Raw genomic sequence first — 14572 nt, 5'->3', positions numbered from 1 at the left:
TTAAATACAGAAAACCTAAAAGGAATCGACTTATTGGCTTTTAAAAGCCACCTGTGCCTTGCGCTGTCGGCTGTGCTGAATTGCTTTTTAGACTTAATCTACAGTCCATTATAGCCATTGCCAAACTAGTTTAGTTGTATGCGTAATTAAGTTTTTCTGTGTATGCAAAGCTAAGGCTGTCTCTTTCTCTTTGACAGAGGAATAAAGAAAACAGAACATCAGGTCTCCCGGAATCCAATCTTGCCAATCAGGCTGTCTGTACCTCTTTCTGAAGTTTCTTGAGTTGTTCCTCCATGGTTTGAATCTCCTGCGTGTAATCCAATATCTGATCACCTTTATCTTCCCTAAAAAAATAAGTCAAACATAAATCCATCATCACCGAAAATGTAATTGCACAATTTTTACAAATGTATTTTGCTGATGTTTTCTTTATTTGAGCCCTGTCTGTGATTAGCTGATAAGTTAAATTAGACCATGTTATGATTGCTAGGAATAATGAAAAAAAAGTATATTTTAAAAACTATATCTAATTATAATTGGCCACAGTGACCTTTATGATAAAGTTTATATTTAATACACTATGTGAACTCCTATTATAGCAGTGAGTACCTGATTTGCCCCTCTGTCTAGTTGCTGAGCAACAACTCAGTTTTGTGTTGCAAAGTGTGACAAAATCATTTGCACATTTTTCATGCTGACCTTTATCGCAACTTTTCTAAAGGTTCCCTTGAGTTTTTCATCACCCTCACACACACACACACACACACACACACACTCACACCCCCACACACTCACAGTTGTTGTTTAAGGCGGCGGAGTTTGGCCTTGCTGTCTGCCAGCTGGAGTGCCAGACCTTGCGGTTGCTCCTGACTGAGACCACCCAGGGGCCCCATGTTTGAGTCAGACTGGACCTCCCGCTCCCGACACAGTTCTGCCATCCTCTGGGAGAGAGAGATGGGATGAAATACGTGGTGGGAGGGGCAGGGGGGGTTAAAGAAGATGGAGGAAAAGAAAGAATTGTAAAGAACATCCTCTAATCCCTTGAACAGATTGATATAGAATGCCTTTCCATTTTGCACTGCAGTTACAGTCCACCTCCTTGGTTCAAATAAAACTCAATTCAAATAAAAGACCAGGGTGAACCCTTGTTTCATTAGAGCTTATTTGATTTTATTTGATCAAATTGTTACAGCTTATTCTGTTCTGATCTAATATTAAACTAAAGGTTTGGAACATTGTTCATAATTCAATTCAGACATAATTCCTTTATTACACCTTTTTAAATCCCAAAAAAACTATTAACAGGTCTCAGTGAAACCCATACAGTATAAGGGGCAAACATTGTGTCTAGGTCTTCAGGTTTTAACCGTTTTAAAGACAAAAAAAATCTCCTTGACCTCATGGAATATTTCAAAATACATTTACTGTCTTTTTTTATTCACATAGTTGAGGTGGGCACTGACATGCCGTTGTTGTTTTTTTCAGAATGTTCTTATTATTATGCTGGTGTCATGGAAAACATTATACAGGTCTCATACAAAAATGTCAAACATATTCTTATGCATCAAAGATCCCCAGCAGTAATATAGTGTCTGGCACGGGTCTTAAACCACTGGGCAACCATCTGGTTCTGACCCCATCTAAGATTTAGATGGTAGATTTTGATGTATTATTCAATATGTTATTCAGTTTCCTGTATTTCTCACATTGGTGTCAACATTATCACGCAATTCAACATTCAGTATTTGGCTTAATACACTTATATGCTTTCTTGCCTACATTTAGAAGAATAAAACCACCCCAAAAGCTCACTTATTATCGCATTATATGATGTTTTATGACAGTAAATGGTTGCTCCACAACCTTAAATTTACCCTGCGTTCCGAATTGCATACTCTTTCTTTTTTCCTATTCTATATACTACATCTGACGATAAAAATAATATAGTTAGGATGCAGTAGGCATACAATTGGGACATACTTTTACTTATTTATTTCATCATAACATTGCGCCTTGATCTTGCCTCTTGCTTTTATATCCGTCGCCTACCCGTTTGTTTTCATATGGAGGCTCCGTTGATGTGACGTCACTTCAGGTGCGCACTGGATTATGGGTCAGAATCGCCCAAATAGAATGCTGTCAACACTAAAAATCTCGGCCGGATGTAGTAGACATTCGGGTTCTTTCTAACCATCCTTAATCTGGCCACAAGAATCAGGACATCCTAAATCTTTTTTCTACCATACTAAATAGTAGATAGTATGGGTATTGAAATGCAGGGTTAAGTCTGTTTACACTTCTCAAAGCTAAGCTAAGCTAAGCTAACCACCATTATTGAGTGTTACTTTGCAGTATTCTATTGAAAACTTAATAAAAACTATTTGAAATATAAATACCTCCAAGTGTGTGTCTCTCTGTGACAGGAGGCTTTGAATCCGTTTGGCCATGGAGCCGAAGGCCAACTGCAAGTCTGCACCTTCATCCTCCACCAGCTCTTCCCACCTCAGGGGCAGCACCATGCGTGGATCCTGAGTCACCTGCAGCAGGGACAATTTTCTCAGGTCTAATAATAATATCAATTGTTTGTGAAACGTCAGACAAAATGGCAGACCTGGGGACAAACAATCCAGGCAGTGGAAGGCTGCATCAACGCTGAGCAGAGAGGCATCTGTGTAACATAGGGGGGAAACTCACATTTCTTAAGGAAATGGTTCCGTTGTGGAAGTCCCGAAAAAATGCAGAAAAACTAATGATCTTGTATACACAGTTGAAATGTCCTCGGGTGGAAGGCATATGAACAGCAAGGCAGGGGGTGCATGCAGGAAGAGCAACTCTCACCTTTATGATTTATGAGGCTTAAGAACCTGGAACATAACAGGCTGGTGGGAAACATGCGGTTACTGTCGGTCAGACACGCTGGTTTTACAACATGTTATTTTTTTAATGCTGGCAATTATTCACAGCGGGTATCTTTTTAAAAGGAGTACAATCTGGCATTTAGACTTCATTGGAGAGGAAAGTGGGGAATGACAGAGAAAAGATGAAGGAGAGAGGGGATGATGTGACAGAGGCAGAGGTGGAGAGGTGGAGACGTGTACAAGAGGGGTGTAGGATCCATCCTACAGTGGCAGAAAGGGGCACCCAGAGGTCATTTGAAGGCTGCCAGCAGAATAACAAATAGCTCATTTTCACACTTACTTACTTATCTACTTATATCATCTCTCTCTCTCTCTCTCTCTCTCTCTCTCTCTCTCTCTCTCTCTCTCTCTCTCTCTCTCTCTCTCTCTCTCTCTCTCTCTCTCTCTCTCTCTCTCTCTCTCTCTCTCTCTCTCTCTCTCTCTCTCTCTCTCTCTCTCTCTCTCTCTCTCTCTCTCTCTCTACAGGCTAGACAGTGAGTAATTTTTTTAAAAAAGGAAATAGAAATGTGGGATAATATCTCCTCATGATGGCCAGTATATAGATGAATGTTTTTTTTATAAATTGAACGAACCTGCTGGATACAACCGGCAATGTCTGCCTGGGTCTCAATGTCCAGAGACTGGATCTGCTGAATGAACGTTTCCTTCCTCTCGCACTGCAGACACAGAGGGATGAAATGTTTTTTATGAAAAGTTTGATTTGTTCTACATGTGTGGCCTTAATGTTCAAGATATTTTCACCCAGATAGGAGTGAAAAAGAAGTCTATAGCCTCATTTTTAGTCTTCTTAGAAAAAATATATTTTTGATATATAACATTTTTGATTACTTGAAAAATGTAGACAACTTCAGGACAACTTCAAAGTAAAATGTGTCCTGAAGATGGTGCTAGAGGAAAGTCTGTATTGTTATAACTGAATCAGGGATAATGATCTTTACAGTGAATAGTTTAGCACATCTCAGTCTAAGCTTCTCAATTTCAACTTTCCTTATCCTGTTAATAACAATAAGAAGAACAATCGGAATATGTTTCACAACACAATAACCAATGAGGGAAGTTTAGATATTAGGGAGAAGTTATTTAAAATGGATTAGTCAAGAGACAGCTTTTTCAGAAGTGATTTATCTATTTCAAATAATTAGGCATTTGATCACAATTGAGTGACAAAGTGAGTATCATGGCTAAAGTAAACTGACAGATGGACAAAAGTATCTCTTTAATAAAAAGAGAAGAAGAAGCAGAAAGTCCAGGAAACAGGAAGATGATTTCATTCAACAGTGATATCAGCAATGCTTAGCAGTGATGGATTTAAATGATAGCTGGGTGAAGAGTGTGTTATAGCCAATGTCAGGGAGAGTCTGGACAGTCAGAGTAATTCAACCATATTATAGGAGAAACATAAAAAATTAACACACGCACTGTTAACATGGTAATGATGGATGCTACCATTTAGCAAGTGAGCATGCCTGAGTGACATTCTAATGCATAAAAGTTTAATATTACTTCATACTGTCCATGGCCTACTTTTTGGTCAAAATACCCTCACAAGATGTGAGCCATGTTAGCATTAAACTGAGGCTGACAGGAATTCGGTCATGAGTTTAAAGCCACTATGTTAAAACATTCAACATTTGCCCCCATTGCCAATATTGTATAGTTATTATGGAGAGTTTTTCCAGTTTTATTTTCTGACAACATTTAACACAGTTGGTTCAATGTGGCTTTATTGCTTCGTTTTGTTAAGATACTGAATCACCAAAAGTTGGACCTTTCTGAACCATGTGTGTGCGTTTATACAGCTGTCAATTGATAACCCTTAACTTCTCACTGGTTATTTTCATTTCACTAATCATGTGAATTAAAAGGCCAGTCAGCTGCACTAGAGATGGTTTTTGGAGTGTCCTGTTTAAGGTAGTGTTTCACATAGGCTTACTGTAGGATACATGTTTGTTTGTTTATCTGAAATGGTCTCTTTTTGCTTTCAGTTTCAAATACCTACTTTGAACTTATTTTCGATGTTTTCACACCAAATAGAAAATAAATAAATTAACAATGTGGGCGCACACTTTATGTAGGCACTGCACTCCTTTTCAGTGGGATTATCTAATCTTTCTCCAGGCAAATAGTTTTGCTATTAGAATAAACTGAAAGAGGCTATAACAAGAAGCCATTAACGGAAGTGTTGGATGGGTAGAAATGGGCCTAGATTTATATAAAAAATTAAATAAATAAAAAGTCTAGAGATCGTTTGAGTCAAAAAGGATTCATAATTTAGTATCTTGAGGATTTCTGTATCACATTTGATCATAATCCATCCGATATCCAATAATTATTTTACTATGGCCTAAAGTGTTGGATTTGAAAGATGACAAGTACCACTGGTATCGCTAAAAATGTTAAATAGTGAACATTGGTACAAAATACCAGTTGGTATTATCAACTATGGAAAAAAGGTAATGGTCATGTGAGCGTATGATCACCTGCACAGCACATCCCAGTAAGAGCAGCAACAGTCTCCTGAGTTCTTCCACCGCCGCCTCTGAGGACACAAATTATAACTCTCATTATCGGCATCATCATTTTCCGTCATAATCTCCACCTCGACCCCCACCCTCACCCATATCATTATCACCTTAATGTGTTTCACAGATAGCAGAGATGTGGGCCTCTTAATATAAAGTCTTATTACTTTCTTGATTGTGAGAGACATGGCACTGATAGGATCGTGTTGTTATCTTTCAGTACCTGTTAGGGGGTCCTGACCCAGTATGGCAACATTTGGAAGAGGCATCAGTATCAACTGCTGCAGGTCTTCCTAAAGAAAAGAACGAGAATGTGAAGAGTTAAGTGAACAAAAAACAAACAAAAAAATGTCTGGCCCGTCCTGTCTCTCTGCCCATAGAGCAGAACCTGGATAAACAACGGCAGAAGAAACTTTCCACCGGGCTCCTGCAGTTTGTGGTGTAAACAAAGAGCAGACATCCAATAACTTAACTTTAGTTCTGCCACATCGAGGAGGCTCTGTACGGATAAGATACAATACATTTGAATATTATTCTTAGTATTCCCGACACGTAACAGTACGATAAAAAAGGATGGAATAACAATCCTCTAACAAAATCCCTCAAGTGTTTTTATTGTTGCCCCTATGGTTAGAGGATATGCATAATGTGGGTAATGTGGCATCATTGTGGAGAGTCACATTATCCCAGCCATAATTATTGGCTGATTTGAGCTTGTTACAAATGTATCTGTATCAGTTGTTTAAGATGCTCAGCATGCAATGTACATGGTTCAAGTCCAACCATATACTTTTTGTGAGGAAACGGAAGATTCTCCGTGAGAATGGTGACTGATTCCCTCACTGCAATCTGGTGTGTGGCACTGATTGGCTGATTGGACCCAGGTGTGAGGAGATGATATATGCCCTGAGATCCCAGTGCTTTGTGCTGCTCATTATCTCACCTTAAGAGGTAGTGAGAGGTTGTCTCTGAGTGCTCCCTGTGTGCTCCCTGTGTGCTCCCTGTGTGTCTAAGACCCTGTTTCCACCTGGCATTAATATGTGGTTCTGAGGAATCCGTTCGTTATATGTAAATGTAATATGCTTGTTCACACCTGGCCTTAACAATGCGTCTTCTATGCGCGTTTGCGATCCGGATTCGAATTCTCCGCGCTGTATGGAAATCAGCTCGTACACCGCAGTTGAGTGGGCGGGGCCTAATGTGTATGAGATGCGCATACGCGTTTCCACTGTTAATGGGTATGTGGATAAGTGGTCTCAAACCACCTCCGAATGTGGATAATTTCAATGCGCATTCAATGCGCATTGAGCGTGTTTCCACCTGTAGTTAGCGCGATCGGATCCTAAAAACCACATATTAATGCCAGGTGGAAACAGGGTCTAAGTCTTCTGTTTTGTGTGTGTGTCCATTCAGCTGCTTGGCAGTGGTGGTTTTGTTCGTGTTTTAGTTTTCAATATTAAAAAGGTAGCCTGCGTGGCCCTGCACAACTTTGTGCTTTTTGTTTTCTCCCCCCTCCCAGTGTCGCGTTGCGATTTAGTGGTTATCCCTCCGGGGATAACTTTTAGAAACCCCTTGGTTCGCACCTGTGTCCCAAACTCCCCCCGGAAGCCTTACACTTTTGTTGCAGGTCAACCACTGTCACTGCCAAACCTGGTCTGAATTAGAGCTAGCTTTACTGGGCACAACTCTGTCTCCACCATAGATAGTATATGAAATGGATGTAGCATCTGGGCTGACCTCAGTTATTCCAACGGCATCCAATCGTCCTGGCCTATGCGTGTCACCATCTTGTCAGAGTTGTACTCCGCCTCATTTTCTTACTGAAAAAGGGAATTGATGTGACGTCGGGGGGAGGGAGATACACCCATCTAGCTGAAGTAGCCTATACCTCCGAGGCGAAGTGAGGGCGAACGGGCGGCTAGCTGTCACTCAAGAGACCGCGCCCCTAATTATTCCTACATTTGAACCTCCAATAGAATAAAAACTAGCCTGCTAGAAAAAAATCCACCCCCCTCAGTGTTGTCATGGAGATATGACCTAAACATACAGACTAGAATGGCTTTTTGTACCAGCCCTTAAATAGGTTTAATAATGCTGTGAAACGGCATATTTAACATGGGAGTCAATGAAAACTTGCTCTTTTGAAACCTGCCCCTAGTTGCGACCGGGTGCAACTGCAAGTTTTGTCACTTCCACATTGGATGCTGGTAGAACTCGCTGTGGTTGGGGCTTGGTCTCCACATGAGCAGTTTCACCTCATGCTATTTAGAGTCGAATTTAGATGAAAATTAAAATATTTGATAAGGATCTGGTGTCATTCAAAAACTATTCTTGTAGTTGTCTCTTGGTGTGATTGTTTCATGAATGCAGCTTTTTACTTGTTGTTGATGATCTTTTGTTGGGTATAAATCATGTAATCACTGCATGATCACACACAATGGTTGTATCAAATATGGAATAACTATTCTTGTTTCTAAACTTAAACACAGAACGTAAGAAAATAGACTTCAAACCTTTTCTAAAGCCATTCATTTAAAGGTCAGAAATGAGAAGGCACGTGTACCCTGATGTAACAATGTCCTTGCTGTGGGGTAGCCGGTCGAAAAAACTCTTGTATCTTGAAATTTTTTAGTGGTGACCTGCACTATAAAGTATTAATATTTATAATAAAGAGTAAATGAGACTAGCAGAATGCCCACACACACTGTGGTTCAGCTCGTTTCAGTTCAAGTTGTAGATTCTGCTTTGAAACTTGGACAAATCTTTTGGCAGATTCTGAATGACGCTGAATCAAGCTAGCTGGGCAGATGCTTCAGACAAGTTCCAGAAACCTGGCTAGGCTTTACTGCCAAAACTTGCCGCACCTTGCTCCTCCTATATCGGTGCAACACCAGAATAGCAGGCAGATGACTTTGTTCAGTCTCAGCAAAGGAATCCGCCTGATCTTTTACCTATTACTTTACTCAGTCTACTCGGTCTTGAACTCAGAAAAGACAAGAACAATCTTCTTGTTAATTAAAAAAAATTCTGTCAAAGAGACACACTCACTGACGTTGGCTAACTCCTTTCCCAACTGCTCTGAAAGCCTGTTCTCATCCTCCCGCAATCCACCGATGCAAATCCACCAGAGTACAGACGCGAGTCACAAGTACAGCTCTCACTACTGCTTACTGGGGGAATATATGAAAAGAGGCAGGCGCTCCCTTCCGCAACTCCATCGCCAGTGAGTTTGGCAGCAGGGGCATGTGCAGCCAACCTGAAGTTCCTGCTCCTTCAGGGGATGTATAGGATATTAGGCACTGCAGCTCTTTGCTGGTTATCAAGTAGCTCATGGCTCATGATGCCAAACGTCTACTGCAAGAGATTACCCTGACTAGAAATGATATAAAAGCTGGTTGATGTTGTTGTTGTTGTTGTTGTTATTGCCCAAATACATACTTGCTGGTATGCAGTATTTCATACATCATCATTTTGATGTGAGTAATAGATAGTTTGATTAGCTGTGCTTTGCTGTGACCTCCAGGGCAGTTGCTCTCAATTCCTATGTACAAGTTTTTCCAGGAACATTGTAGCAAAAAAAATAGCCTTTATCCGTAAGTGAATCTGTCTCTGAAAAAATGAAACTGTTTGTACAGTAATCCTGAAGAAAAAAATGAAATCAAGCATCTGGCTGCAGTGAAGAAGAGAATTGAAATCCATCTGCAACATTAACATTTCTATCAATAAATCCTTTTTTTTTGCCTTTATGCAAATGCACAGAGCAGATTTAATCCATAGATTTTTATGTTAATTCAAACATCATTAACTGGATGTTCAGCAGCCTTAAAAATATCACGGTTTACTGAGGACAGAGATCTTTAAATGTAGAAGGTCAATAAATTAGTAGGCAGGAGAAATTAACATTTAAAATCCCATTAAAGGAAAAGTGTCTCCATTCAAGGCCATTAACGGCTTTTATATGGAACAGAACGGAGTGGCATAGAATAGAACAGAACAGAATAGAAAATAATACAATAGAAAAAGAATAGAATCAAATTGAATAGAGCAAACAATAAAACACAATTAAAAAGAATATAATAGAAGAAACAGAATAAAACTGACTACACGATCATTGAGAAAACATGATAGAACAAACAGGAAACAATAAGGGGGATAAGAAGAGGACAGAATAAAAGGAATAGCACAGACACAATAGAATGGGAAAAGCAATACGATAATAATGTGGAAAAGAATATAATACAATAGATTTAAACACACAAAATAGAACATAACCAAATAGATTAGAATAGAATGCAAAAAACAAAATAGTGAATATGAAAAGAAATATTTGAATAGGCTAGAGTAGAAAAAGCAGAATAGAACAAGCAGGATTCAACAATAAAAGATAGCAATATTAATAGAACAGAGCAAAAATTAAAACAATAGATTAGAACAAACAGAGCAGAATGCAATCGTAAGTGTCACACATTGCTTTAGATGCCACTTCACTATGAGTATATCCTGCAGTATACAGTTAGTAATGCGCTCTCCCTCACCCTCTATATCACACACAAATAGCACTGTGGCTGAGGTCACAGTGTAGAAAATTTAGCCTTTTCAGGCTGCAGAGTGCTGCTGTGGCTTACACTCACCACACACACTGCCATAGTTTTGCTATTTCCCTCACACACACACTCATATTTACACACACACACACACACACAGCAACACAGTGTCAAACAAAGACAAAAGCAAAACAATAACGCTGTAACTAATGCAATATTAAGTGTCAAAGCCTGTTCTGAGTGCACCTGGTGAAATTCCAGTGTAAAGCAGACTGATATGAGCTTCCTAATTATCGCCAGTATTTTTCTGTTGCTCTGAGCTTTAAAGGGACATTAGTGATTCACAAAAAAATTGGGAAGTGAAACCTTGTAGGTTCTTGTTCCTGTGTAGTGTGACAAACTAAGTGGTGCATGTTGAGTCCGCCCGGCTTGTGCTTGGAGAGGCTTTCTTTGCCGAGAACACATCAGGCCTCGGAAACATCCTGCGGGGGGGGGGGGGGGGGCATTGTGTCATTTCCTCTAATGCCACAGGCACCTACACAACGCATTCATGAAATGCCTGGTGCCGCTGTGTTGATAGATTCTTATTAAGCCTAACCACGACTGCAGCTGAGAAAAAATTCAGGTCGCCACTCCTCCACTATTTCTCACCCCATTTGCCTGTTAATAATAAGCAGCGACATGTCTTGTGTAAGGTTGGACATTTTTTCGTTTAATCTTCTTTTTTTTCGTGCAAATGCTCCATCACCCTCTACATACACTTCCAACTTCCTACAATATCCTCTGGCGAAATATTGGTACGTTGTGTGACTGATGGTTGAGCTTCGTCGTGTCCTCGGTTTTTACTACATCACAGCTAGACAACTGCTTCTCCAGCCCTCCTCCATCAACCCCCTCTCCCTTCTAGCCATTTGGCCCTGAGTAAATGTTTTAAGAAGGATATTTCAATGTTTTTTACATGAAATTTCTATTCATAATGAGCTGCGATGAGTCATTTCAGTCCATCCACAAAAAAAGGCATTACATTGGTGTGTTTTCAGTTTTCTTTTTTTGGGGGGCTGTAATTTCCAGAGAAAATGAACAGGGCTATTCAAGAATTTTTTATTCAACACATCAAATGGAGCTTGAGCCAGAGTCAGACCATTTCCAAATGATTATGCAGTCCCGAATCACTGTGTCACATGTATGTAATGACCTGCCTTGCTGCTAAAATATTACTGCCAGAGTTTGGAATAGCAAAATATGACATTTCTGGAGGTATTACTCATACGGAGAGAAAACTACCATCAAAACGATTCAAAGGAATAGTTCACTTTTCTGTAGTCCCTTTCTTGCCAAGAGTCGTATAGCAGAAATACTTAGCCAGTCCAGCTCTGTCCGGCTTTGTCCAAAAGTAAAACAGGTTTAAAAAATCAGCACATTTAAAGGCCAGGACACACCGGCCCAATAATCGCCGTCGTAGAGTCGGGAGGGGGCGGGGACACGAATCTGTTTGGTGTGTGCCGTGAAATCGGTCGTCGTAGATGTCGTCGGGCTTCTTTTGAGCGGGCAGTCTTTCAGTTGGAGCAATTTGATTTGTGGAGGGCTAGCGAATCAGTGAAGCCCGGAAGTGAGGCGGGTAGCACAAACAGCTAACAACAGTTAGCCATCGTTTTAACGTGTTTGTTTGTTTCGTTCAGCGAGTACTCACATGCATCAACCCTTGTTGACTGCTCGACACCATGCTCGACACTCTCTGCTAAAAATGGTGCTCTTTATGGTCCATAAATATAAATACGTATTTCTATCTATGTTTATGGTCTAGAGAGCCGTCCCATCATTTCCGGATTCCGTATTTTTTCGGGCCACAATACAGATTGGCGCCGCCTGATGTTATGGAGACATTACATCCCACGCAAGCGCAGAGCGTACGGAAAGTCAGCAGTCGGTTTGGTATGTTCTTTGCACTTTTTCGGCCGCGACGGGAAGACTGGAGCTCCCTGAATCGGCAGTCTCCATTTTCGGGTAGTCGGACTGGTGTGTCCTGGCCTTTAAGCACACTAATTAACAAGTTATATCTCTTTTTCTTTATCCCTGTAGAAACGTAGGTGTAAACATGACAAGTTGTGTCTTAACAGGGTGCTATTTCTTGCACTCAGACTTCAGAGTCTCCAGGAAATTGCTTTTACACCTTTTATTTCCAAAGAAACTACATAAATTGTTAATTACAGAGCATGTAAGGAGCTGGTAGATGGACTGTGTGAGAGTCAGGTTAACGTGTTTCCCTGTTTCCAGTCTTTGTGCCTAGTTTAAAATAAGCTACGCTTAGCTAGCCAGTTGCTGGCTGTAGCGTTGTATCTGGTAAGCGGACAGACTTTTGAACTTCTCATCTTAATCTCACTTGTACATACAAGTTCTTAGAGAAACAAGATACCAGTCAAAAAATAATGAGCAAAGTTTATAGCCAGTGTCTTATTTCTTTAATGCACACTGAGCTAAATATGGCTTGATATTTCGCTACTTTTTGATGAGATACAGATGCCTAAAAAATAAGTCAACTTTTTTTAGAAGTACAATACGTATGTAGGCTCCTTAAAGTGTCATTAATTGATTTTTTCATTTGCCTCTTGTGGGCAGCAGAACCAACAACACAGACAGGTGAATGTGTTAGCAAATGCTAAAACATCATTCTAGCAGATAAAGAGCAACATTAGCATTTTGGTAAGTCCAATATGCAAACTATTTGGTGATGGGAAAGTAAGTAGCAAACATAACAGTGGGTTTAACAAAAGATTGTCTGTTGAAAAGTTGCCCGCTACATCAAGAAATGGGTTGATGAGAGCCTAGAGAGTGAACCAAAACAGTACAGCTGCAGGCGATAAATCCAAAATAGAAAAAAACACATAAAAACACCAAAGGACTGAGGGAAACTGCAAATGTTTGATTTGCTTTCATACCTACTACGTCGTTGGGTGGGAAAGATTATTTTTGACCGCAGAAATTGTTTAAAAAGAACTCTCCGTTCAATGTCCACTTTTTATTTACTACAAGATGCAGGATGTGGAGTTAGCTCTGACTTGCTTAAAATTTGGCTACTTTGTAAAAACATTTTTGCATAAAAAAAGTGTCATCTGTACTAGCTGTGATTTCATGTAAAGAATTTAGGCCTACTTAAGTTTAAACTAATAATTTGTTTAAATCAAAAAATCTGTAGTCATTTCCATTGGGGGTCAGACTTACAAATTCCATCTTCCGAATAAATTTTTTTTTTTTAATAAATGGACTTGAAGTTCATTATACATTCAATTGGTCTCATCCATTTGAAAGTGGCAATGCCTTGAGAAAAGCTGTTCATGCTCTGTTGACTTTCAGACCACCACTGCTGATTTCCCTCCTGATGATCTGATCTAAAACCTCCAACCCCCCCAACCCCCCCTCGCCCCTGTGACCCTCCCCTACCTGGTAGAAGGCTCTGAGGTGTCGGTTTAAAATGGAAAAGTTCTGGACTCTCAGCATGTGGTCGTCTCTCTCGCTGTCGTACAGCCGCTCCACCTTGGGGTTCGGGTCTCTGGGACAGACACAAAAAAAAACACAGCGGTGAATTTACTGCCGCATGATCAAACATCGCAGCACCACGTCTCTCCACATGAAACATCCTTATGCCACGGTGCATTTAAGCAGGGAGTGAATACAATTATAATGAGCCTGAGAAGCAGGCAGGGGGAATCCACATGCAATTATTTGTTGAAATAATGTGGTTTAGGTGAGGCCAAATTAATCAGCTGTTCGGCAAACAGTGAGAGATAGCTTGTCTTGTCCGTTAAAACAGAAAAGAGGTTTTGTTATGCTGAAATTCAAACATGAAGACCAGGAATTCAGCAGAGACGACTAACCGGCTGGCATACATGCAGTAAGCCCATTTTATGATTCATTGGAAAATAAATTATAAATATGAATGGGTCATACATATATGCCATGCTTTCACACAGGTTGCAGCAATGTGAGGACACAACATGTGATGAATGTTACATCCAGTCGTATGCAAGTAAAGGACAAAACTAAAGCATCTACTTCCATGCTAGATGTTCTGTGAGGTGGTAATGTGGTACAGCAGTGCTGAGAGTCAAGTGACACTGCTAGCATGCTGATGCTAAGAAAGTATATTTATCATGTTTTCCATCTAAAAGTAGCCGTGTAAGCGTGCTAATGTGCTTTTTCACAATAAACACAAAGTAATGTTATTAGTTTCAGAGGTATTTGGTCATAAAACAATAGAAAAGCTGACCTGATGATAGCGCTAGATTAAAAGTCAGGAGATCACCAAAGTCAGCAGGGTACACTGTCGGAACTATGAATATCTGTACAAAGCTTCATGGAAAATCATCTAATAGTTGTTGAGAAATATCAATCTTGACCAAAGCAAACAAAACTGTTCGTCAGACTGACAGATGCATCCTACTAGCATGACTGAAAAGAAAGCCATTCTTTCCAATTTAGTGCGTATATATGCTTTGTCAATCAAAAATGGGCATTTTAGTTTTATTGAGGGCCTACATTTTTTTTTACTTAACAATAAAAGCCAAGGACAATTTTTGCATTAATGTGTGAA

At 40.0% G+C, this 14572-nt stretch overlaps 1 protein-coding gene across 1 annotated transcript in view; it reads right to left on the bottom strand.

Annotated features, from left to right (window-relative positions):
• ccdc88b (coiled-coil domain containing 88B) overlaps window positions 1-14572 on the bottom strand; it is a 43759-nt gene that overhangs the window by 28929 nt on the left and 258 nt on the right. The window contains exons 2-8 of the mRNA XM_080034966.1: window positions 13423-13531; window positions 5664-5733; window positions 5399-5457; window positions 3491-3574; window positions 2397-2537; window positions 796-941; window positions 263-344 (exon numbers count right to left, since the gene is read on the bottom strand). Of these exons, the coding sequence (XP_079891092.1) occupies window positions 263-344; window positions 796-941; window positions 2397-2537; window positions 3491-3574; window positions 5399-5457; window positions 5664-5733; window positions 13423-13531 (691 nt within the window). The remainder of the gene's footprint in view (window positions 1-262; window positions 345-795; window positions 942-2396; window positions 2538-3490; window positions 3575-5398; window positions 5458-5663; window positions 5734-13422; window positions 13532-14572) is intronic.

Source organism: Ammodytes marinus (genome assembly GCF_949987685.1).
Source record: "Ammodytes marinus genome assembly, chromosome: 10".
NCBI classification, from domain to species: domain Eukaryota; kingdom Metazoa; phylum Chordata; class Actinopteri; order Uranoscopiformes; family Ammodytidae; genus Ammodytes; species Ammodytes marinus.
The sequence above is the reverse complement of the archived record's forward strand: the minus strand, read 5'-3'. Positions and strand labels throughout refer to the sequence as shown.